The sequence below is a fragment of the Acipenser ruthenus genome, chromosome 52, assembly GCF_902713425.1.
Source record: "Acipenser ruthenus chromosome 52, fAciRut3.2 maternal haplotype, whole genome shotgun sequence".
Taxonomy (NCBI): domain Eukaryota; kingdom Metazoa; phylum Chordata; class Actinopteri; order Acipenseriformes; family Acipenseridae; genus Acipenser; species Acipenser ruthenus.
In genome coordinates, this window is record NC_081240.1 from 1,373,696 (window position 1) to 1,400,218 (window position 26,523).

General features: G+C 40.2%; 2 protein-coding genes across 2 annotated transcripts; one reads left to right on the forward strand and one right to left on the reverse strand.

Moving 5' to 3' along the window:
• Window positions 1–219: 219 nt before the first annotated feature.
• LOC131722973 (tripartite motif-containing protein 16-like) lies at window positions 220–7,902 on the forward strand. The gene is made up of 7 exons (XM_059016204.1): window positions 220–809; window positions 4,613–4,708; window positions 4,885–5,118; window positions 5,273–5,432; window positions 5,817–5,873; window positions 6,097–6,162; window positions 7,131–7,902. The coding sequence occupies exons 1-7, from the start codon at window positions 228–230 to the stop codon at window positions 7,658–7,660; spliced, it is 1,725 nt and encodes a 574-aa protein (XP_058872187.1). The 5' UTR covers window positions 220–227; the 3' UTR covers window positions 7,661–7,902.
• A 7,467-nt stretch (window positions 7,903–15,369) lies between these two features.
• Window positions 15,370–21,738, reverse strand: LOC131722976 (tripartite motif-containing protein 16-like). The gene is made up of 6 exons (XM_059016211.1): window positions 21,117–21,738; window positions 19,328–19,423; window positions 18,908–19,141; window positions 18,594–18,753; window positions 17,598–17,663; window positions 15,370–16,916 (listed from the first exon to the last, which is right to left on the reverse strand). Exons 1-6 carry the CDS (start codon window positions 21,696–21,698, stop codon window positions 16,387–16,389), a joined length of 1,668 nt encoding a protein of 555 aa, XP_058872194.1. The 5' UTR covers window positions 21,699–21,738; the 3' UTR covers window positions 15,370–16,386.
• Between the last annotated feature and the right edge of the window lie 4,785 nt (window positions 21,739–26,523).

Consider the following 26,523-nt stretch of genomic DNA (forward strand, 5'->3'; position numbering starts at 1 on the left):
GAGAACCTTTGATCTGTCTGCTTGGCTATCTTTCTGTAGAAACTCCCCTCCAACTCTCCTCTCCACCCCTCTCACACTGATTCAACAGTCTCTGCTCAGCCTGCTTGTCTAAACCTGGCCTCAGTCCCAAACCCCACCTCTAGAGCTTTACACAACTCCAGGAAATCAGCACAGTGAAGTTTCATTTCTTGTGAAATTGTCAGTCTCTCTGCCTCACTGGAGCAAGAATGGCTTCAAACTTGTGGTCAGAGGATCAGTTTAGCTGTTCAGTGTGTCTGGAGCTATTGAAGGATCCAGTCGCTATTCCATGTGGTCACAGTTACTGTATGGGGTGTATTAAGAACTGCTGGGATCAGACTGATCATACAGGTGTCTACAGCTGCCCCCAGTGCAGAGAGACCTTTACCCCAAGGCCTGTTCTGCACAGAAACACCATGCTGGCTGAAGTTGTGGAGAAATTAAAGAAGACAGGACTCAATCCTCCTCCTGCTCAAAGTTATGCTGGACCTGGAGATGTGCCGTGTGATGTCTGCACTGGGAGAAAGTTCAAAGCTGTGAAATCCTGTTTGACGTGCCTGGCCTCTTACTGTGAAACACACGTCAAGCCACACTATGAGGGGGCTGCTTTCAAGAGGCACAAGCTGATCAATGCAATTGGAGATCTGGAGCAGAAGCTTTGTGCTGAACACCAGAAGGTTTTGGAGGTCTTCTGCAGAACCGATCAGACTTGTGTTTGTGTGTTGTGTACAGACAAGGAACACAAGAGCCATGATACAGTCTCAGTTGAGGCAGAAAGGAGTGTGAAACAGGTAAGGGTTTGACCATTTCCTTGTAGCTATCCTAGAAGATAAGAATTCCCTGGGATATTTAACATGTCTGTTTACTAGGTTATACAGTTTCACATCAGATCAGATTTTAATTGTATATTAAGAGCTATTTAAAGAGCCCTAGTTTTTAAATTGCTCTTTCTAAACTATGATGTTCTACAATGTATTTCAGGGTGTAACAGGGGTGTTGTTAGGGGTGTGGCTATCGCTGATTGACAGGAGAGACACAGGAGGTTTACTATGATACAAAAAACACAAAACATTCAAAACAAAACACTGCTCGAAAACAACTAGAAAATAAAAGATGACCAAACAAGAAAGGAGGTCCCGCTCCAGGAACAGTCTCCCTGACACCTCCTCTCTAGACTTGGGTGGGATTAAAATCCCCTAAACTTGTTCCCTATTCCTTCCAGTTAAAATCCTGGATTTGAATATGCCCTGCCATATCTAGCACACACTTGATTATCAAAAACATTATTTACAATTAAATAAATATACACTATTTACACGTGCAGGATCTCAGCCCTGCCTCACAGGGTAAGAAGGATTTGTTCAGCTGTTTTGTGGTGCATTGGAATTTGTAGTGTAAAATTAGCATGATTTATATTCCTAGTGTTTTTAATATGTATCTTGTGACTTAATAAAATCATAGATCAGTTTCATTGTTTAAGATATTATAGTTTAATTAGTTAAACTGTTTAAAAATGACATTCCCAGCAAAGTCAAGCACCTAATTTAAAAAACAAAAATATGACCAAGATTAATTGAGAGGAACGTGAAGTTACAGAGAGAACTGCCAGTGACTCTCTCTACAGCACGGATAGTTTACGTGTTTTCAGGGTATTGGCGCAGCAAAAGTAAATCAGACGAAAGCACCATTTCACTTTTAATTTGTAGTTCCCAACACTCTTATGTAGAAAAAAGTAAATCCCTGTCATACAGTAAGAGAAACAAGTCACCAAACGAAGGTAAATATGTCCATCGCCTCGATTTTTTTTTTGCAGACCCCGGGCACTTGTATCCACACATATGTATATTACAGGACATCCGAGTTTAATGACAATTAACGTATATTGTCGACATGGAAATATACTGGGGAACACACTCATTGTGATGTCTGTATCATTTGTATTTAGGGCAGCAGTGTGGAGTAGTGGTTAGGGCTCTGGACTCTTGACCGGAGGGTTGTGGGTTCAATCCCTGGTGGGGGACACTGCTGCTGTACCCTTGAGCAAGGTACTTTACCTAGATTGCTCCAATAAAAACCCAACTGTATAAATGGGTAATTGTATGTAAAAATAATGTGATAACTGTATAATGTGAAATAATGTATAATGTGATATGTTGTAACAATTGTAAGTCGCCCTGGATAAGGGCGTCTGCTAAGAAATAAATAATAATAATAATAATAATAATAATATATTAAACGATTTATTGATCTTTTAAATGAACTAGTCACACGCATCGCAGGCAAAAAAACAGAATGAAATTGCAGACCCCAGGCCCTTTTATCGATGCATATGTATATCTGAAACAAAAACACACTGGAAACGTGAAAAAATGACAACTTATCAAAAGTGCCCAGCCATTTAAAGCAGAGATATCAAAAACACAAGCCAAGTTTCAAGAAACCATTGGGGCAACCTTGCACAGCACCAAGCAAGTAGACACAACTGTAAAACCGATGGGGGCCAAGGTTGCTCCAATTGTTTCTACTAACTTGGCTTGTGTTTTTCAGGCACAATAAAAGTGGATCAAACAAAAAACACAAGCCAAGTTAGTAGAAACCATTAGGGTAACCTTGGACCCCATCGGTTTGACAGCTGTGTCTATTTGCATCATATCTGCACTGGTAGAGCTGCTGTGCCCGTGCCTTTAAAAGTGACACATATGCATCTATCTGCACTGGTAGAGCTGCTGTGCCCGTGCCTTTAAAAGTGACACATATGCATCTATCTGCACTGGCAGAGCTGCTGTGCCCGTGCCTTTAAAAGTGACACATATGCATCTATCTGCACTGGTAGAGCTGCTGTGCCCGTGCCTTTAAAAGTGACACATATGCATCTATCTGCACTGGCAGAGCTGCTGTGCCCGTGCCTTTAAAAGTGACACATACGCATCTATCTGCACTGGCAGAGCTGATGTGCCTGTGCCTTTAAAAGTGACACATACGCATCTATCTGCACTGGCAGAGCTGCTGTGCCCATGCCTTTAAAAGTGACACACACGCATCTATCTGCACTGGCAGAGCTGCTGTGCCCTTGCCTTTAAAAGTGACACATACGCATCTATCTGCACTGGCAGAGCTGCTGTGCCCGTGCCTTTAAAAGTGACACATACGCATCTATCTGCACTGGCAGAGCTGCTGTGCCCGTGCCTTTAAAAGTGACACATACGCATCTATCTGCACTGGCAGAGCTGCTGTGCCCGTGCCTTTAAAAGTGACACATACGCATCTATCTGCACTGGCAGAGCTGCTGTGCCCGTGCCTTTAAAAGTGACACATACGCATCTATCTGCACTGGCAGAGCTGCTGTGCCCGTGCCTTTAAAAGTGACACATACGCATCTATCTGCACTGGCAGAGCTGCTGTGCCCGTGCCTTTAAAAGTGACACATACGCATCTATCTGCACTGGCAGAGCTGCTGTGCCCGTGCCTTTAAAAGTGACACATACGCATCTATCTGCACTGGCAGAGCTGCTGTGCCCATGCCTTTAAAAGTGACACATACGCATCTATCTGCACTGGCAGAGCTGCTGTGCCCATGCCTTTAAAAGTGACACATACGCATCTATCTGCACTGGCAGAGCTGCTGTGCCCGTGCCTTTAAAAGTGCCATGTCATTCTTGCCAGTCTGCTCACAGTGAGGGTGTGTTATCACCACAATTTTCAATTCTGTTTTAAATTCCACGGGTGTGTGAATCCTCCCTATTGAACTGTAATATAGCCTTAAATCCCACAAGCAAGAACAACCCTCCGTTTCTAATTGTAATCTCGTTTTAAATCTCACAAGTGTATGCAATCCTCCAATAGAAATGCAGGAATGTGCTGCCACTCAGTTTAAAGTATTCAGAATGAATCAATGATAGATACAAGTCAGGAAGGAGGTTCATTGCCTGACTGCGCTGAGAAAGGTTGTTATTTATTTATTTATTTTTTGTTTTTCTTCTTAGGTTTTAGGTTATTTTATTGTATTTTTTCACATGGAAAGGGGTGAAGTCAACGTGAATTGAGTAACCATGTCCAGTGTTTTTCTGGTGTTTATTGGGTATACACTGAATTCATTGTTTTGTATCAGGGCTGTTTTATCTGTGTTTATCAGATAAAACCAGAAATCAGAAGCTCTAAATATCCAGTTTCCTAGGTGCTTCACAAAACAAACAGGTAACACATGCTAGATCAGCCATCATTCACTGTTACTAGTAAGAAACAGTACCATCTAGTGGACAGCTACTGTGGATCAAGTGTTCTTTTGTATTGCTGGCAGCTGTGCACTAGATGGTGTTGTATCTTACTACTATACACACATGTTGTCTGATCTAGTCTGTGCTACAGATGTCTATGGCGTGCAACTGGAACTGAAGAGCAAAATATATTCAAGAAAAACTGAGAATTATTGCAAACATTGTAAAGAGGTAAGGGGTACAAGAAAATAGAAAATAAATATAAACTAAATGATTCTGTCAGTTTCAATAGCATACTTAAACAGGCCTGTGATGGGTGTGAAAGGATATCACTCAATGCCCCATCAGAAATGTCACTGTGTCACTATGTTTCTACACAGAAGCAGTTGGGAGAGACACAGACAGAAATACAACACATTATCAAGGAGAGACTGATAGAAGTGGAGGAGCTGAAACAGACTGTGGAGTCACTGAAAGTGGGTATTGACAAGTATTATTATTATTATTATTATTATTATTATTATTATTATTATTATTATTATTATTATTAACAGATGGATTGGAACACATCTACAGAAGTTTACTGTCTATGCCTGATGTGTTTTTGATATCAATTCTAACCATGTCTCCTCTACTGTGTTCTTTCACTCAGAGATCTGCATGCATAGAAATAAAGGAAAGTGAGAAGATCTTTACTGAGCTGATCCGATCCATTGAGAAGATCCACACTGAGGTTATTGAGCTGATTGGAGCTAACGAGAAGGCTGCAGTGAATCAGGCTGAAGGACGCATGAAGAAACTGGAGCAGGAGATTGCTGAGCTAAGGAGGAGAAACACTGAGCTGAAACGGCTTTCAGAGACAGAGGATCACATCCATTTTCTACAGGTAACATCACTGCTTGTTAGAAAATCTCAAGTCCATAACTGGGACAGTTTCAGACAGACCTCTCCAATTGAATGAATCCTTGCTTTTCCCCAGGAATGTTTTGGACCCCATTCTGTTTCACTGAAAACTCCTTTTCTCCACTTTCCTGTTGTAGAATTTCCAGTCTCTCTGTGCCCCTCCTGAAGCTGGAGACTTACCCAGCGTTACTGTCAATACAGACATCTCTTTTGGGGCTGTGAGGAAAGCTGTATCTGAAATTAAAGACCATATTGAGGACTTCTGCAAGGGGGAATTAGTCAAAATAACCAAAACAGGTTGGTGTGAAATAGATTCCTTTTGTAGGGATTTCTCAAATAGACCATGGCTTGCAGATTGTTGGCTACATGAATACTGCAGATGTTTTATTTCAAATGATTTCCCAGGTTGAAACGCCCCACCTCATTTACAGTGACATCCCGAGTGATGAGAGCAGGAAGGAAGAGAGTTTCTAAAGGCATTACATGAGAAAACAACACAATAGCATTCAAACAGAGACAGAGGGATTCACACATTAAACAACACATTCATGCCATATAGGATGCTAACTTATAGTCTTGCACTTTCTCATCAAAGATTTATAGGAATTGGAGGTCATGTTTGTATTCCAAATCCTCTACATAAAGTCTTTGGTTTATAACAGTTTTCTCTATTTTATTTAGTGAATGAAACAGCAGTTTATACCCTGGGGTCTAGGAGAAGTGACAGACATTTCAAAGGTAAGGCTTTTCTTCCAGCAAAACATTTTATCTCCAGAGACATTCTCCCTTTTTGGAAGGACCTAACGCCTCAGTGAAAGAGTGGCTGGAGATGTATTAGATGAACAGATGCACTTTGTGTTTAAAGATTAAGAGCATGGCAGATTGCTGTTTGGTGTCTTGTGTGTGTTGTGTATTAATCCACATGTTTCAATTCTATTTCTCTCTCTTTTTTTCTGCCCAGTGAATGAAGTTGCAGTTTACAGTCTGCAGGCTCCAGAGCCAAGGAACAGAGCTGAGTTTTTAAAATGTAAGTCTGTTTTCACTGAAACATTTGATTGAAAGATGTGTCACTCCATTGTGAGAAGAGCTAACACTACAGAACAGGGAGGGGTGGAGCTTGAGGGCAGCAATTATTATTATTTATTAGTAATTGTGAAGCCATTAATCTACACTCCTCTCCATCAAGTATTGGTTCAGATGAATACATGCAGAATGACTGGGGTAGGGGCATGTGTTGCCTGTTTTTCCACTCAGACCTTTCTCTCCCTAAATATCTTGGTATCCCTGAATAGATAATCATCCCATCTTTTAGTACATGTACAATGCATGTGAAACCAGTTGTGGGGTAAAATGAACAGCTATCCCTCCCAGTCATCCTGTGCTGGTAGTAAATGTATATTGCAGTATCACTGCACTTGTGGGATGGATTGCTCATTAAAATATTAGACAGATATTTGAAGAGTGGATGATATTCTATTGAAGATATTTAGTAAGCAAGGGGTCTGAGTGGGTAAAATGGCAACACATACCCTGTAGGAACATTAAGTGAACTGTAATTGTATGCAGAGCTGCATTTGATTGGTTCCAATTGAAGAAGTTTGATAAGATCGAGGAATTATAATGAATAAAACAATCAAACAGCAAGAGGGTTTAAAGATAGCTTCCCATGTACCCACATGAGCCTCTCAGAACTACATTTCCCATCATCCTCCTGCTCACATATGTGATTGAGATGGAATTAGCAGTGAGCAGGAGGATGATGGGAAATGTAGTTCTGAGAGGTCCATGCCGGTCCGTGGGAAGCCATCTTGAGGCAGGGAATGCAATTTAAAAGTTTAAAAAAGTGGTCAAAATGTATTAAAAAAATAATTAAAACAACACACACACCTTCCATAAACAGGATGTGAGGATGCAGCAGACAATGACTGTTGATTTTCTCAGTGATTTGACTTTTCTAACCGTCTCTCCTCTACCCGTCCTCTTCTCTTCAATCAGATTCCTGTCAGCTCACACTGGACCCCAACACAGTGCATAGAAACCTCTGTCTGTCTGAAGGGAACAGAAAGGTGACATGGAGGAGAGAGACCCAGAGATATCCTGATCACTCAGAGAGATTTGACAGCCGGTACCAAGTGCTTTGCAGAGAGGGTTTGTCTGGGACCCGCTGTTACTGGGAGATTGAGTGCAGTGGGGGAGGGGCTGATATAGGAGTCACATATAAAGGAATCAGCAGGAAAGGAGAGGATCATTCCTGTATCCTTGGATTCAATGACAAGTCCTGGAGTTTGCGCTGCTCTGATTCCAGTTACTCTGCCCGGCACAATAACAATCAAACTGCAATAACTGCCCCCTGCTCCCCCAGAATAGGAGTGTATCTGGACTTTAATGCCGGCACGCTGTCCTTTTATGGCGTCTCTGACACAATGACCCTCCTGCACAGATTCCAAACCACATTCACTGAGCCGCTCTATCCTGGGTTTTGGCTTCGTTTTGGTTCCCCTGTAACAATCTGCCAGCTGAACTAGACTGTTTTGTGTTGTAAGAAACCCTTTGTATTGAACTCCCTGTCTGTCCTCTCCACTCCTCGGGTGAAGGGAATGTTCAATCTGACACAACTTTGGATGAAAGTTAGGGGGTAAAACGGCGCCACCTGCAGAGCGAAACAAGGTGAATTATTTGTTTTTAGCAATGAATGGATTTCATACGAAATAACTGTATTTAATTTCTTTTTTAAAGAATTGTTATGTTTATATATATATATATATATATATATATATATATATATATATATATATATTTATTTATTAAAAATGGCATCCAATAGTCAGTGCTGTAACAGTTTTTAAAAAAGTGAACTTAAGTTTCTTTTATTGTGTGTGTTTTTGTTCTTGGATTTCCGTAAAATGTTTGTTCTGTTTATTTTTTCAGATTTTAGTAATGTGATTTAATAAAATAAATAATTTGATTAACTGACCTTTTCTTATTCATTAATACTCATAGGGAAGCATTGTAAAGCACAGAGAGGTCTGGTAAAGCATAGGGAAGCATTGTAAAGCACAGAGAGGTCTGGTAAAGCATAGGTAAGCATTGTAAAGCACAGAGAGGTCTGGTAAAGCATAGGGAAGCATTGTAAAGCACAGAGAGGTCTGGACTCTAACGCTGGGCTTGAGACAGCTCAGTGATTTGGATTCCTGAACAGCTTCTTAGTAAAGGTATTATTCAGCATGCCGCCGCACCGTGAACTAATAAGAAAAGACTTTCAGTACCTGGCAGGCTCTTGTGACATATCAGGAGGGTCATTCTCTTTACTCCTTCTTCTTCTCCTTGGAGTCGGGTCCATGCCTCTCTCTACTGAATCACTCGTTCCTCAGTTAGCTGTGTTTCTTCTCTGCAACACAATTGAAACAAGTCCGTTGTTAAAGAGTACAGCGCTTCAAATGTCATTTTTCTTTCTCTTTCTTTAGACCGGCCCCTTATCTTTTCATGCTGTTTGAAATCATCCCGAGCGCTTCTTGTTATCACAGTTACTCAAATGCTGGGTTCGTTTTTGTCTGTGTTGCTAATTGAGTGCCATGGGAGCATTGTATTTTAAACAATTTTGTATCAATTAAGATTATGTTTCATTTTGAATGATTCATTTTGAACTTTAAATATACAGGTTAATACTAACAGTTACAAAAGCACTTAATAGGAAAAATAAAATATTATCTTTTTGTGTGTTTTGTCCAGTTGTTCTGCTTGGATTTTGGTGTCTGACCAAATTTATATTCGCACTGTTCATGTCGTTAGGGTTACCCGATTTGCCCTGAAAAACTAAATAAGACGTTCTTTTTCTCCAAGTCACTGACGCAGAACCAAAATAACAGTATTGTGCAGTAAAGAAACAAGGACCAGGGGTCACAAATGGAGATTAGATAAAGGGGCATTCAGAACAGAAAATAGGAGGCACTTTTTTACACAGAGAATTGTGAGGGTCTGGAACCAACTCCTCAGTAATGTTGTTGAAGCTGACACCCTGGGATCCTTCAAAAAGCTGCTTGATGAGATTCTGGGATCAATAAGCTACTAACAACCAAACGAGCAAGATGGGCTGAATGGCCTCCTCTCGTTTGTGAACTTTCTTATGTTCTTATGTATTTAACACAATAATAGATACAAACTTGTTATTTTCTTTATATTGTCATCTCAAAACATGTTAAATATGCAAAAAAAAATGATTTTAAAAAGAGACCAGCTATTAATAACCATGTAAACATGACACACACATAATCAGAATGATTGTTTAGTTTTTGAACGGCGCTAACACAACCTAATATCACTCTGCTATTATCTTGCTGAGCACACTGACTTTTAACATGTCTTTTTTCTCAGATTTAACTTAAATGTTGTATTGCTTCCCCAGATTTATATATGTTGTGAAAATAAATACATATTTTAAATTTGTATATTCAGATATCATTTATAAATCTAGTTACACGGTTTAACATATAGCTAAATATTTAAATAAATCTTAAATCCTTAACAAGATTTAACATTTAGCTAAATATTTAACTGGCAGCTAAATCTGGAGTGTGTATGCAGACGTGCCCCGCCCTCTTCGTGACGTCATCACTCTTCGGAAGGGCGGGTGAATCTCCACGGACTCGGTCAGGTTCTCGTTCAGAAAGACATCCTGGCGGATTCCAGTATCTCACCTGCAATCATCGAGCGCGCAGCTGCTGCTGCTGTAAGAGCCGCTCTACAGGCTGGAACAGCCAGCGCTGCTCAACCACCACAAACTGAGGGACGTGGAAGGATGTCATCCGTGGACCTGCCACATCATCTTCAACATCATTTCAGAATAGGACTTACAATTCCCGTGTATCTGTGCTATAGTCTATAGCTCTAACACTGCTCCGAAGTTATTTCAGATTGAATGAGTGTCCTGATTTAATAAATGCAGTGTTAAAGACGGGCACGATATGTAATGAAAGTGTCCCATACAGTCCCATGACATTCCCCGCGTCTTCCTCGGAGCCCCCTCTATAGAATTGCACGCCTCGTTGCCAGGTCCAGCTACAGTATATATAGCCAGTGCTTAATGTGTAAAGAAAGAGGAGCCGGGGTGCAAGCAATGACAATAATACCGTCCTGAAGAAGCGCGCATTCAAAATCATAACACGTGTATTTGAAAGAGTATTGCACGTGCTAGTGTTAGATGATTACAATCACGTGTTCTGCATCATATACAAAGCAGGAGTGCAGCAGAGAAATTAAGAAAAGGCAACCGCAGCACAAATAATAAATACAACAAAGCACGTGTACACGTTTTTTTATGTCATCTTTGTTAAATTTAATATATATATATATATATATATATATATATATATATATATATATATATATATATATATATATATATATATATAATTTAACAAAGATGAATTGAAATTCATTTAAAATGTAATTTGACAAACAGTATATTCTTCCTTCCAATTCTATATAATATACATATGCTGGCTACTACTATGTGAAATTGGGATATATATATATATATATATATATATATATATATATATATATATATATATATATATATATATATATATAATGCACAGCAGTGCAAATAAAAAATAATATTTTATATGACAAAACTTTTGTAGGGCCTACTAATGTGTGTTATTTTTTTTTTACAGAGATGTTGTACAGGTGTCGAGGCTTTCAGCCAATGTCTTCCCTCTCATCAGCAGAACATCCTTCTCTCAAGTCCCTTCTTGTTTTGCTGTTGCTCGTTTTGTTTTCCACACTTCTTTATTTCCACTCTCTTTGACTCAGGTGAAGCCCATTGATCCTGCAGCCCCCACACTGGTTTCCTCTCCCCGTTCACTTCCTTCCTTCCTGTGTTACAGGTAATAGGACCCCACCTCCTGACCCCCTTCATCAAACATTTCAAAGAGATTTCATTTCAATCAGCCATGCTGCTGTGTTTTCATGAACAGATACAATTGGTCATTTTGAAAACTCTCCTGATAGATAGATATTAATGAACACTCATGGGGACCACACTGAGGTTAAAGGTTTAAACGTCATCATGTTCTTTACATTTCTTACCTGATGAGGATTTTCTGTGGCTGTTTCTGATTAGATTTTATTCTCCATGCTTACTAACTATTCCAGCAAAACACTGCTTCTGAAAAGACTCCTGGAGGCTGATTGTGGGGAAGTGTATGACTGTTGCACGGGCTGCAGTGCACAATGCTTACCCTGTGGACTTCAGAGCCCAGCGCACCACCAATATGCTTCCCCACCTCGTTTCCACACAATCAGCCTGGACAAGAGTTTTCAGAGGCAATTCCTGCTGGAATAGTTAGTAAGCATTTCAAATAAAGATCTAAGCAAAAATCACATTGAATCATTCAGCACACACATACTAGGATATTAAAGATCAGAAATGTAAAATTAAGAATATATAGATGATATAAACAATACTTAAATCAACCTATTTTCAATTGTATTTCTTTAATAAAAAAATATTTACATGCAGTTATTGCTGATCAAATTTAAAACCATTACATTGTTTTGATTAAAGTGCAAATTGAAAATCATATTTATTTTATTAAAACCTTAAATACAATCTTATTTATTCATTTTAAATTTAATTAATGTATTTATTGTCATTGTTAAAGTAAAATTCTTTGACGATCTGACAATCTTTAGCTTGTATTTGAAGACGGTGTTATTATCTTTTCAGACGCACCAATATATTTAGAAAGCGAGGGATCTGAGTGGGTAAAATGGACAGAAATGCCTCCACTTCAGTTCTCAATTGTTTTTGGAGGGGAGGGGAGTTTTCTTCTTCAACAAGGAGAACAAGTGGAATAACAAGAACAAGCTTGTTTCCATGTTTAGACTGTCCATTTCTCCTGATTTATCACAGTATTAACAATGTGTTTGACTGCTGTGTCAGAGTGTCTAGTTCTGTACAGGAATATAAGAAGGATGGAACTCCAGCCATTGGAATAGTTGTGTCAATACCCTCGATTCACCATGAAGTGTGATCCTGGGCTGGAATGACACAGAGAGGCTGATGATTTCACAACAAACACAACCTACCTGTCTTTATGATATTGATGATGCAGTTGAATGACCCCAGGCAGGCAGGACAGGTTGTGAAGAGGTCCCCGCACAGGAAGTCATTGAAAGCCCTGAAATATTTACCCTGTGTTGCTTAAAAATATGGCTGTTTCTGATTAGATTTTATTCACCATGCTTACTAACTATTCCAGCAAAACATTGCTTCTGAAAAGACTCCTGCCCCCTTCATTAAACGCATTTTTGTTTTGATTCGATATTTTCAGATGAAGGCAAACGATTCACACGATCGCAACGAACAGACCGCAGGTGGAAGGTCACACTGACCGATCAGCTCGCTGCGTTATTTCATTCTGATTAGTTAAAAAAAAATCGTGTGACGTAAGCGCTCCAGATTAAAAAAAAAATCTAACACAACACAACACAACACAACGCATTTTGTCGTGCGAGTATAATTGTCATTGAAATGTCTAGGGAGGGTGTCTCGTCTCCAGGGTCAGTGCTGTCTTCACACATTCTGTTCAGTGTGGGGATGCGGTCGTTTGTTTCAGGGCACTCGGGGGCAAAGTTGGGGATATTTCTAAAGGTTTTGTCATATAATTAGATCGAGGGAAGTGAAAAATCCATTCAGAAGCTTATAATCACTTTGTATAGTTGCAAATGCCTTTTTTAAATTCAAATGTGTAACTTTAACACCATTTTAAATTCCTAGCAGTTTATATATTTTCTTCTGATTTTTCAGTAAGATGTTATTTATGGAGAAATCCAATAAATACATCGAGATACGTACAGAACGGAATCTAATTAACTGGCAGGCAAACCTTTGAAAGATACAATAGGCTGAATCGCTCTGTTTTTTACTTCTTACATCAGACCCAGCAGTCACTGGACAAAGACCTGTATGAAATAGGCTGGTCTGCTGGTATAGTTTAGTTACAAAGACCTGTATGAAATAGACTGGTCTGCTGGTATAGTTTAGTTACAAAGACCTGTATGAAATAGATTGGTCTGCTGGTATAGTTTAGTTACAAAGACCTGTATGAAATAGGCTGGTCTGCTGGTATTGTTTAGTTACAAAGACCTGTATGAAATAGGCTGGTCTGCTGGTATAGTTTAGTTACAAAGACCTGTATGAAATAGGCTGGTCTGCTGGTATAGTTTAGTTACAAAGACCTGTATGAAATAGGCAATAGGCTGGTCTGCTGGTATAGTTTAGTTACAAAGACCTGTATGAAATAGATTGGTCTGCTGGTATAGTTTAGTTACAAAGACCTGTATGAAATAGGCTGGTCTGCTGGTATTGTTTAGTTACAAAGACCTGTATGAAATAGGCAATAGGCTGGTCTGCTGGTATAGTTTAGTTACAAAGACCTGTATGAAATAGATTGGTCTGCTGGTATAGTTTAGTTACAAAGACCTGTATGAAATAGGCTGGTCTGCTGGTATGTTTAGTTAAAGCAACACTGTGTGGTCATTGTTATAGTAGAATATATTTTATGTGTGTTTAACATTTTCTCCAAAGCTTTTTTGTTCACTTCACGTTTCCAGAGAGCAGCTGCTGTTGACAGTCCACTTAGTTTATGTTCATTTCAGAAGTAAGCGCAGAACAAAACATTTATTGAAAATAAAAACTTTACAAAACTTTTAAAGAAAGTACATGAAAAAAAGGTTTGCATTAATTGAAGTACAGAAACATAAAACAGGTTATTAAAATGGTGCTTATTTACATTCATGTTTTGGTTTTAATTTAAAACCTGATTATAAAGATTGTTGACCTTAAACGGTACTTTGAATAATAATAATAAACCATAAAATTAATAAACAACAAACTGCTCCCCCTCTCTAAACAACTTGATTTAAACCATAAAGAGTCTTTAACAGAACGGTGCTTGGAACAGTCCTGAAGGTTGTGTGAATAGAGCCCTACATTTCAAATGGAACCACACCAAGTTACACCCCGGGGAATTACGCAATTATGCGCCCGCGCAATTTTACGCATAAAACGTATCACACGCATAGGCGCGTAATATTAAATTATATCGCAGTTAAGAGAATGATAGAGAAAAATACTGGTTCACACTGAGGACAAAGGTCCCACGTTGCAAATATATCAGCAAAAGAGAGAGTAAAAGGTTTTCATTTCTTTGCTTTGTACACTGTGAAGGTCATCGACAGCTGACTATTTTCCTAATTTGAAAACATTAGCTTTCAGATACATAAATGCAGTAACAAATACAACTGATGCTGAGTGCAGCACCTCGCTGTATAATCTCGACCTGTCTGATCGGAGGCGTTGACTTTCGGAAGACAAACTGAGAAAAACTGGTGTTCCTTTATTTCAATCTTGGTAATTTAGAAAGACTTTTTTTTTTTTTTTTAAACTTATGCTAGTATTTTGATATCCAGTATGAGAGAAGAACCCAATAGAATTATTTTGTTACTTTGCACATACTTGTACAGAGATACTGCATAATTTTGCTTAATTTTGATTTTTTCTGTGCATAATTCCCTGGGGTGTTCCAAGTGAAAAGAATTGCTTTCAATCAGGCTCTGTGCAGCTGCAGAGTTTGTCCTGAAGAGGGCGACAAAAGGCCAGGTTTAAAACATGTTTCTGCTTTTCCACTGTGGGCAGATTGCACATGTAATGCAATTTGATTGTGATTTACGATATCCATGGAAATATCTTCTTCCTTGTGATGATATTTCACTCACATTATTGTTAAAATAAGCAAAAATAAATAAGTATTGTGCTTGGTTGGCAGGTGCTTCCATTTTCAAGGCGGCACAAATTACTACTGAGGCTTTTTCACAAGGAACAGTCTCTAAAGTGATGTGACTCTCTCTATGTATGGGCCATTCTGACTTGACTGCAGATTTCCACCCCCAATACAACACAACCTGAAGGAATTAGAGGCTGGTAATCATTGAGGAATGGTCCCGTATCCCCCCAGCACAATTTAAAAAGCACCTTGCAGAATCGCTACCTGACACGTCCAATCAGTGCCGTGCTGGCTGCCCATGGAGGCCCTACACCATATTGACACTGCTATGGCAGGTGTTCTGTTTTTTGCACAAATAATGAAAAACCTTTGTCAATAAACAGATTAATTTAAAATACAAAATAAATGACCCAGACAATGAAGTGTCAACCATGTGTGTTTAATGTGATTTGACCTGTTTTGTTTACAGCTAATATACAGTTTTATATTTTCATGTATTGCAGATTTCTTATATCATCTATTCAGTATTTATAACACATTAGTAAATGCTGTTACTACCCTGTATGACTTGTTGTATAATGCATTATAAAAACATTATAACCCATATTTTAAGCATCTATAACGTGTTAATAAACTATTTAAAAATGACACCTTCATATAAAGTGTTACCATCAACTTCAGCATCAAGTTCAAACGCTATTCAGCTAACAGGATTCTACTGTATACAGGAATCTGCTGGAAACTACACTGACATGCCTTTGACATGGCAAGTATTGTGAGCTGCTATTTACACGACCTCACATTGATAGGGATTGGAGCTGACAAAATAATCCCATGAATCTCAGCTGCTGTGCACTTCCATTCGTTATATAGGACTCAAATGTGCAGTGTTGAAAGAAACACCTGCTACAGTAAACATGCACCCTGAGAATAAGGCATAGAAAATGAGAACTTTCTTTAACCTCAAGTAGCATCAGATCTCATGTTTTTCAAACCTGCACATTTGAGACCTATGTAGCCAAAGGAAGTGCAATATAGGAACACATTGTGGAATTATTTAGTTAGCTACAATCACATTAAGAGATACTTATCAGTACTTGCTGTGGGAATTCTAGCACTGTGCAGAGATGCCAACTAAGTCTGCCACTTGGTGCTGTTTATGTGTTTGTAATCAATAAATACTCAGGACATATTGAACAGGTTATACTCAAACAGCTGTCCAGTTGTGAGTGTTTACAATTACAAAAACACTAACCTGACAGATGAAACAGTAAAAATGAGGCTGCCTCAGCCCCAAGTGTAAAAACAAATAATTCACCTCGTTTCGCTCTGCAGGTGGCGCCGTTTTACCCCCTAACTTTCATCCAAAGTTGTGTCAGATTGAACATTCCCTTCACCCGAGGAGTGGAGAGGACAGACAGGGAGTTCAATACAAAGGGTTTCTTACAACACAAAACAGTCTAGTTCAGCTGGCAGATTGTTACAGTGGAATCAGAACAACCAAGCCTAAACCCAGGATAGAGCGGCTCAGTGAATGTGGTTTGGAATCTGTGCAGGAGGGTCATTGTGTCAGAGACACCATAAAAGGACAGAGTGCTGGTATTAAAGTCCAGATACACTCCTATTCTGGGGGAGCGGGGGGCAGTTATTGCAGTTTTATTGTTATTGTGCCAGGCAGTGTAACTGGAACCAGAGCAGGAAAAACTCCAGGACTTGTCATTGTATCCAAAGAGACAGGAACGATCCCCTCCTTTCCTGCTGATTCCTTTATATGTGACTCCTATATCAGCCCCTCCCCCACTCCACTCAATCTCCCAGTAACAGCGGGTCCCAGACAAACCCTCTCTGCAAAGCACTTGGGACCAGTAGTCAAATCTCTCTGGGTGATCAGGACATCGCTGGGTCTCTCCCCATGTCACCTTTCTGTTCCCTTCAGACAGACAGAGGTTTGTATGCGCTGTGTTGTGGTCCAGTGTGAGCTGACAGGAATCTGATTGAAGAGAAGAGGACGGGTAGAGGAGAGACGGTTAGAAAAGTCAAATCACTGAGAAAATCTCCACTAGGTCTGAATGGTACAGAACCAACAAAGACAGACTGATAAATACATATTAGAGCAGGATCTTTTTTTAATGGCATGACATGAGGCTAAAACCTGAAAACAGAAGAGACATTGAGGTACAAAGGTACAGGAGGGAGAAATATGATTATTTGGGTTATTTTGGGAGAGTTTGTGAGTATTCATTTTGCAATTAATTCTTCCTTGCTCACTCCTCTCTGCTCCCTCCTCCCTACTCCCTCTTCCTTACTCCCTCCTCCACGCTCCCTCCTCCTTACTCACTCCTCCCCTGCCCTCCTTCCTATTCTCAACTCCCTTCTCCCTCCCTATTGTGTACTCCCTCTTAACTGCTCCCTCCACCCTCCTCCCTCCTTCCCTCCCTCCACCCTGCTCCCTTCTCCCTCCCACCCTGCTGCCATGCTGTTCATTGTAGTATAGTATGCATGTATTCATCTGTTTCATTACATGTTGGAGAGGAGTGTAGATTAATGGCTTCACAATTACTAATAAATAATAATAATTGCTGCCCTCAAGCTCCACCTCTCCCTGTGTTAGCTCTTCTCACAATGGAGTGACACATCTTTCAATCAAATGTTTCAGTGAAAACAGACTTACATTTTAAAAACTCAGCTCTGTTCCTTGGCTCTGGAGCCTGCAGACTGTAAACTGCAACTTCATTCACTGGGCAGAAAAAAAGAGAGAGAAATAGAATTGAAACATGTGGATTAATACACAACACACACAAGACTCCAAACAGCAATCTGAAAAGAAACAAGGCTTATTCACGGCATTTCAGGATGTAAAAATCCGTACTTCAAGATGTTCATAATTACAATGAATATGTATTCCTTCCGTATCGGTGCAGCAGCCAAAGTCAATGTGAACACGTCTGCCACTGCACTGGAGTCTTGTGTTCCTTCCTCTCCATCACATATCTTTAACCAACAGTACGGTGTCCATATTAGGACACCCTTGTGCATCAAACATACAACAGTTATTGTCTGCTCCATCCTCACATCACTTCCTCCTCTCTGCTTCATCAGTCCGTTCCATCCTCCATTCTCCCTCCTACCACCTCCCTGCTCCCTCCTGCATGCACCCTTCTCCCTCCAGTCTGCTTCATCACTCCCTGCTCTGTCCTCCCTGCTCCCTTCTCCCTGCTCCCTCCTCCATGTTGTCTCCTCCCACTTATGTGCTCCCTCCTCCTTGCTCACTCTTTCATGCTCCCTCCTCCCTGCTGTCTCTTCCAGTCTTCATGATCCCTTCTCTCTGATCCCTCATCCCTGTTGCCTCTTTTCTGTCTCCTCCCTGATCTCTCCTTCATGCTCCCTCCTCTCTCTTCCACCCTGTCCTACATGCTCCCTGCTTAATTCTCTCTTCTCCATCCATGCTCCCTCTCCAATGCTCCCTGCTCTGCCCTCCCTGCTCCCTCCTCCATGCTGCCTCCTCACTCCTTCCTCCTCTCTGCTGCCTCCTCCCTTCTCAATACTACATTATTTATATAGCCAGCAATCTGCAAGAGGTCTTTATTAATGTCTTGCAAGTCCTGCCCCTCCTCAAGCCGTGGTCTATTTGAGAAATCTCTACCAAAGGAATCTATTTCACACCAACCTGTTGTGGTTATTTTGGCTAATTCCCCCTTGCAGAAGTCCTCAATATGGTCTTTAAGTTCAGATACAGCTTTCCTCACAGCCTCAAAAGAGATGTCTGTATTGACAGTAACGCTGGGTAAGTCTCCGGCATCAGGAGGGGCACAGAGAGACTGGAAATTCTACAACAGGAAAGTGGAGAAAAGGAGTTTTCAGTGAAACAGAATGGGGTCCAAAACATTCCTGGGGAAAAGCAAGGATTCATTCAATTGGAGAGGTCTGTCTGAAACCGTCCCAGTTATGGACTTGAGATTCTCTAACAAGCAGTGATGTTACCTGTAGAAAATGGATGTGATCCTCTGTCTCTGAAAGCTGTTTCAGCTCAGCGTTTCTCCTCCTTAGCTCAGCAATCTCCTGCTCCAGTTTCTTCATGCGTCCTTCAGCCTGATTCACTGCAGCCTTCTCGTTAGCTCCAATCAGCTCAATAACCTCAGTGTGGATCTTCTTAATGGATCGGATCAGCTCAGTAAAGATCTTCTCACTTTCCTTTATTTCTATGCATGCAGATCTCTGAGTGAAAGAACACAGTAGAGGAGACATGGTTAGAATTGATATCAAAAACACATCAGGCATAGACAGTAAACTTCTGTAGATGTGTTCCAGTCCATCTGTTAATAATAATAATAATAATAATAATAATAATAATAATAATAATAATAATAATAATAATAATACACCCTTCTTTTCAATACCCACTTTCAGTGACTCCACAGCCTGTTTCAGCTCTTCAATTTCTTTCAGTCTCTCCTGGATTCTCTGTTGTATTTCAATCTGTGTCTCTCCCAGCTGCTTCTGTAAATATAATGACATTGCATTTTAATCCATGTTTAAATGTGATAGCTGAATTAAATTTAAACCTTCCTTGGAGGTGGTTTAAACTTGGACAAAGGCAGCAGTTTCAGACAACATGTGTGTATAGTAGTAAGATACAGCACCATCTAGTGCACAGCTGCCAGCAATACAAAAGGACACTTGATCCACAGTAGCTGTCCACTAGATGGTACTGTTTCATACTAGTAACAGTGAATGATGGCTGATCTAGCATGTGTTACATGTTTGTTTTGTCAAGCACCTAGGAAACTGAAGCAGCTTTCTCTTTAATGGATATTTAGGGCTTCTGATTTCCGTTTTCAATCAATAAACACAGATAAAACAGCACTGATACAAAACAATGAAATCAGTGTAAAAAATGCCTAAATACACAAAATCCCCAGAAGAATGAGCCCGTGACCAGAAGGACTTCGCTGTGGAAGAGAGCAAAGGAAAGAGGGGACTAGTAGGGTGAGCGAAAGAAATTGTAGATTTTAACAAACAAAATCCTAAATAGGTTATTAAATTTCGTTTTAAACTAACTTAAACATCTGTTTTAATCATGTAAAAATGTGTTTTAACGCACCAAATTAACCTATTTTTTCTGCCCGATTTATATTGTATATCATGTAAATATTGTATATTGAATATCATATTAATCTTGTATATTGTTAATATTATTAATTTATATCATAGCAGATGCCCTTATGCACTGTGAATTACAATTGTTACAAGATATCACTTTATTTTTTACATACAATTACCCATTTATACAGCTGGGTTTTTACTGGAGCAATCTATGTAAAGTACCTTGCTCAAGGGCACAGCAGCAGTGTCCCCCACCTGGGATTGAACCCACAACCCTCCGGTCAAGAGTCCAGAGCCCTAAACACTACTCCATATCATATTAATCTTGTATATTTTATATCATATTAATCTTGATCTTTTCTGCTTTTTTTTAAATTAGGTGCTTGACTTTTCTGGTAATGTCATTTTTAAAAAGTTTAACTTATTAAACTATAATATCTTAAACAATGAAACTCATCTATGATTTTATTAAGTTGCAAATATAAAAAACACTAGGAATATAAATCATGCTAATTTTACACTACAAATTCCAATGCACCACAAAACAGCTGAACAAATCCTTCTTACCCTGTGAGGCAGGGCTGAGGTCCTGCATGTGTAAATAGTGTGTTTTTGTTTGATTGTAAATAATGTTTTTGATAATCAAGTGTGTGCTAGATATGGCAGGGCATATTCAAATCCAGGATTTTAATCCCACCCAAGTCTAGAGAGGAGGTGTCAGGGAGACTGTTCCTGGAGCGGGACCTCCTTTCTTGTTTGGTCATCTTTTATTTTCTAGTTGTTTTCGAGCAGTGTTTTGTTGTGAATGTTTTGTGTTTTTTGTATCAAAGAAAACCTCCTGTGTCTCTCCTGTCAATCAGCGATAGCCACACCCATAACAACACCCCTGTTACACCCTGAAATACATTGTAGTACATCATAGTTTAGATAGAGCAATTAAAAAACTAGGGCTCTTTAAATAGCTCTTAATATACAATTAAAATCTGATCTAATGTGAAACTGTATAACCTAGTAAACAGACATGTTAAATATCCCTGGGAATTCTTATCTTCTAGGATAGCTACAAGTAAATGGTTCAAACCCTTACCTGTTTCCCAGTCCTTTCTTTCTCAGCTGAGACTGTATCATGGCTCTTGTGTTCCTCGTCTACACACCGCCAGCAAATACACATCTGATCGGTTCTACAGAAGACCTCACATAATCTTTGATGTTCAGCACAAAGCTTCTGCTCCAGATTTCCAATTGCATTGATCAGCTTGTGCCTCTTGAAAGCAGCCCCCTCATAGTGTGGCTTGACGTGTGTCGCACAGTAAGAGGCCAGGCACGTCAAACAGGATTTCACAGCTTTGAATTTTCTCCCAGTGCAGAAATCACACGGCACATCTCCAGGTCCAGCATAACTTTGAGCAGGAGGAGGATTGAGTCCTGTCTTCTTTAATTTCTCCACAACTTCAGCCAGCATGGTGTTTCTGCACAGAACAGGCCTCGGGGTAAAGGTCTCTCTGCACTGGGGGCAGCTGTAGACACCTGTATGATCAGTCTGATCCCAGCAGTTCTTAATACACCCCATACAGTAACTGTGTCCACATGGAATAGCGACTGGGTCCTTCAATAGCTCCAGACACACTGAACAGCTAAACTGATCCTCTGACCACAAGTTTGAAGCCATTGTTGCTGCAGTGAGACAGAGAGACTGACGATTTCACAACAGAAACTTGTGCTGATTTCCTGGAATTGTGTACAGCTCTGAGAGGCGGGGTTTGGGACTGAGGCCAGGTTTAGACAAGCAGGGGGAGCAGAAACTGCTGAATCAGTGTGAGAGGGGAGGAGAGGAGAGAGTTGGGAGTGGGACTGGAGTTTGAGAATGGCATTGTCACAGTAACCCTTCTATAGCTACAGTATGTATCTGACTGCACTAGACCTTCACTTCTGTGTGGGTCTGAATCTTCAGAAGTTCACAAGGGAAGTGAGTTTGGTGGAGTTCGATCTTCGTGGGCATTAATCCACATCTCAAAGTCCATTAGTCCTCAACCACAAACTTGTCTCTGAGCACCAACTGCTTTCTTCCCTCCATTTCAGGGCAAGCTTTAGGGACAGAGTCTGAACTGCTCTCCCCCCCTAAGAGAACGTGAAGGGTGGTCCATCCAGTCCAGGGGAGGCTGTATATTATGAGAACTAGACATGTTCTAGTGTTATCAGACAGGGTGTGTACGTTACTGACATACTCATTTATTACAGTGCTGATTTCATGAGTTAAAACCATTTTATACAGAACAGACACTCAAACAAAGCTTACAATCAAGGGGCCTACTTTTCAAATCTGTGCACTATTTGTTTTATTCATTTCAGACAATGTCTTCCCTCTCATCAGCAGAACATCATCCTCTCAAGTCCCTTCTTGTTTTGCTGTTGCTCGTTTTGTTTTCCACACTTCTTTATTTCCACTCTCTTTGACTCAGGTGAAGCCCATTGATCCTGCAGCCCCCACACTGGTTTCCTCTCCCCGTTCACTTCCTTCCTTCCTGTGTTACAGGTAATAGGACCCCACCTCCTGACCCCCTTCATCAAACATTTCAAAGAGATTTCATTTCAATCAGCCATGCTGCTGTGTTTTCATGAACAGATACAATTGCTCATTTTGAAAACTCTCCTGATAGATAGATATTAATGAACACTCATGGGGACCACACTGAGGTTAAAGGTTTAAACGTCATCATGTTCTTTACATTTCTTACCTGATGAGGATTTTCTATGGCTGTTTCTGATCAGATTTTATTCACCATGCTTACTAACTATTCCAGCAAAACACTGCTTCTGAAAAGACTCCTGGAGGCTGATTGGGGGGAAGCGTATGACTGTTGCACGGGCTGCAGTGCACAATGCTTACCCTGTTGACTTCAGTGCCCAGCGCACCATCAATATGCTTCCCCACCTTGTTTCCACACAATCAGCCTGGACAAGAGTTTTCTGAGGCAATTCTTGCTGGAATAGTTAGGAAGCATTTCAAATAAAGATCTAAGCAAAAATCACATTGAATCATTCAGCACACACATACTAGGATATTAAAGATCAGAAATGTAATATTAAGAATATATAGATGATATAAACAATACTTTAATCAACCTATTTTCAATTGTATTTCTTTAATAAAAAAAATATTTACATGCAGTTATTGCTGATCAAATTTAAAACCATTACATTGTTTTGATTAAAGTACAAATTGAAAATCAGAATATGTGCTTCTGCTGTTTCTGTTGAAATGATACAGAGACAGGGATGGGTTTCACAAGAAACGAAACTTACCAGTGTTTCTGAATTCCAGGAGTTATATAAAGATCTAAGAGGTGGGGTTTGGGACTGAGGCCAGGTTTAGACAAGCAGGCTGAGCAGAGACTGCTGAATCAGTGTGAGAGGGGCGGAGAGGAGAGAGTGGGACAGGAGTTTGAGAATGGCACCCTCTGTCACAGCGCTCCTTCAAGACTGAAGCTTTCTCCAATGGGACAGGCCCATTCCCAGTAGAGACTCTGAATGCGGGCGGGACACTGGACACACAAACAATCCCACCTCCTTCCAAGAACCCAGTCCTGTATACAGGACACGTGATGGGTTTGCATGAGAAATCCTGGAGTGAGTCAGAAGAGATCTTTCCTTTGTACTGGAGAGAAATCGAGGACTCTCAGTATATCTGCAGGGACATGTCATGTGTTCTTCATGAGTGATGAAAGGCTTTGCAATGATAAGCTGTGAAGCTCTTTTGTCCTTCATCACACCTGCAGATGTATCTGGAATGGACTGACGGTTCAGCTTTGGGTTTTCACTTCTCAAAAGACATACAGCAGCCTCCAGATCCTCTTCACTTGCATTAGCTGGCAGAGTTATTGAAATCATGCTGTAGTTTGCTTCAGATTTGTTATTCTAATATTGTGGAGTGTAGAAAAGGTATAGTGATTCAAGCAGCACTATCACTATACTCCAGAGGTGAAGTCTGAGTTTGCTCTGCAGCCCTCCTTCACAAAAGGTTTGACTTGGTTTACCATATGAATAAACTTCAGCTTGGGTGACAGTGTTCGCAGTGACATCACAGGCACTGTGACATCACAGTGAAGTCAGAACGTTCAGTTTCCCAGCAATGACAGACACAACAGAACAGCACAGACCTGTCAGCACTTACTGATGCTAGACCCCTGCGATATGAGAACCAGGCAGAGCCGCAGTGCCTGCTTCAGTTGTTCTCCAGATCCCTGGCATGGATTCTGGGATGTATAAAAGCTGCATCTCCCTGTTGCCAGTCAGTTTCAGTTCCAATGGTATTCAGTATTTACGACTGGTAACATTAGAGTTATCAGGGTCGTTACTGATCTGAACAGCAATGCAGGGGGATTCCTCAGTGCTGTAAAATGCTCTAAAAAAAACACCTTGATCAAAGGGAAGCCGCTATCCAACCACCCTTGTATTGAGGAGACTAAACTGCAGTTCTTTGTTTCTCCCAGCAGGGGGCGACAATGTCTCAGTGTTGGCGGTTTCATATTCGGATTTATCTGTTCGTAAATGTTGATGCCAAGTGTAAAATACAGATTTATGATCCATGTATTTTTTTCTGAATTATTTGTTAGATTCCCAGATTTAACATGTCAGCTAAATGTTGACTTGACAAGTGTAAAAAAAAAAAAAAGATTGTCATACTGACTTTAAATGTTGAATTTTTAAATGTTGAATTTGTGATATGCGTTTTTAACATTTATAAATGATCGCTGAAAGAACACATTTCAAAACCTTTAACCCCTGTTTCTTGTATAATAAACATCTGTACAATTTACGAATTTCATCTTTTTTCTTAAGTATATGTTGTATCCAGGAGATGCTTTGGGTTTTTCTTGGTCTAACAGACATAGCAATACATTAAAATCAAATCCTGCAAAAACAAACAAACAACATGAAGGCTCTTCCAGTAATCTGTAACCTGGCTCGCTTCTCCTCAGCAGCAGACAACGAGCAATGATCCAATTTCTTCCTTTCTCCCGCTCACAACTAAAACAGATGACTTTCAATCAACAATCTCTGCTCTGATTTTGTATAAGGAATACAATTCCCATGGTGCATTGAGTAATGATCACTTCTCGCGAGAGTGGGTAGCGTCTGTTATTTCATCGACGTGTTGCAAGCAGTGTTGACAAATTATAATTTTTATTGAGTGAAAGAAAAGGCTTTGGGCGGGTGCCTAATTTTTGGGTTAGTTTGGGGCATTTGTGCGGGTATTACAATTGGATATGTTTTGAATAGTTATAAAGTATTAAAGATGTTTTAAGCAACATACCTACACAGCCGTTAGTGTTTACATCACTGTTGCTAAACATTGTAATAATAACACGCATCAATATCTGTGGATGTGACGTGCACTGCATTATGGGTAGTGTATTACTCTGGGCTACAAACGGAGCTCTTTCTAAAAGGCACAGTCTGGTAACAAGGCGTTACTGAAATGAGAATGTGATCTCAAGGGTTTCACTTGAGTAAAGAAAATGAACGATTGATTCGAGTTTCAGCTGAATCTTTAGTAATTGCCAGGGATCCTAGTTTTCCACACTAAAAAAACAAAAACAAATTCTCAGATAATTTTTTTTTTTTTTAAATTGCGTTATTGCGCATTTAAAATAAAAAGCTAGAATTCAGTGCCATAATTAACAACATAAAACACTAAAAAATACAATTATAAATAGTGTAATTAGGGTTACAATGGGGAACAACATTAGAGGTGATTGTGATGTCACAACTTACGTTGCAGATTGGGCGGGTTTTGAGGAAGAAGTGGGCGGGGTTTTGTAAAATTAGTTGGTATCCGTCACGCACTCAATAAAATTGCGGGTGCGTTCATAGAAGGAAGGATAGGACAATGATGTCACAAGTGGGCGGAGTTAGTAAACAGCGGCGCATTTCCGGAGCCCGTAGAGCTCTTTCACAGCGCGCTCGCAATGTGACATAATCAAGCATTAATTCACATAAATAACAGTCAGTCACTTTATATTAACGATATTTTGTACTGTTATTAAAAAAAAAACACCGGTATATCCTGGCGCTACAGCACAGCATCTCCGCAATGTATTCAGTACTGAGTGGGCTCCACAGCATCTCCGCAATGTATTCAGTACTGAGTGGGCTCCACAGCATCTCCGCAATGTATTCAGTACTGAGTGTCTCCACAGCATCTCCGCAATGTATTCAGTACTGAGTGGGCTCCACAGCATCTCCGCAATGTATTCAGTACTGAGTGGGCTCCACAGCATCTCCGCAATGTATTCAGTACTGAGTGGGCTCCACAACATCTCCGCAATGTATTCAGTACTGAGTGGGCTCCACAGCATCTCCGCAATGTATTCAGTACTGAGTGGGCTCCACAGCATCTCCGCAATGTATTCAGTACTGAGTGGGCTCCACAGCATCTCCGCAATGTATTCAGTACTGAGTGGGCTCCACAGCATCTCCGCAATGTATTCAGT

Excerpts from the sequence above, each read along its gene's own strand:
- LOC131722973 (XM_059016204.1), top strand. The coding sequence starts at position 228 with ATGGCTTCAAACTTGTGGTCAGAGGATCAGTTTAGCTGTTCAGTGTGT. Across the intron at positions 810-4,612 it reads CAGAAAGGAGTGTGAAACAG|AAGCAGTTGGGAGAGACACA; the intron begins GTAAGGGTTTGA and ends GTTTCTACACAG. Across the intron at positions 5,433-5,816 it reads AGTCAAAATAACCAAAACAG|TGAATGAAACAGCAGTTTAT; the intron begins GTTGGTGTGAAA and ends TATTTTATTTAG.
- LOC131722976 (XM_059016211.1), bottom strand. The coding sequence starts at position 21,698 with ATGGCTTCAAACTTGTGGTCAGAGGATCAGTTTAGCTGTTCAGTGTGT. Across the intron at positions 17,664-18,593 it reads AGCCAAAATAACCACAACAG|TGAATGAAGTTGCAGTTTAC; the intron begins GTTGGTGTGAAA and ends TTTTCTGCCCAG. Across the intron at positions 16,917-17,597 it reads CAGAGCTGAGTTTTTAAAAT|ATTCCTGTCAGCTCACACTG; the intron begins GTAAGTCTGTTT and ends CTCTTCAATCAG.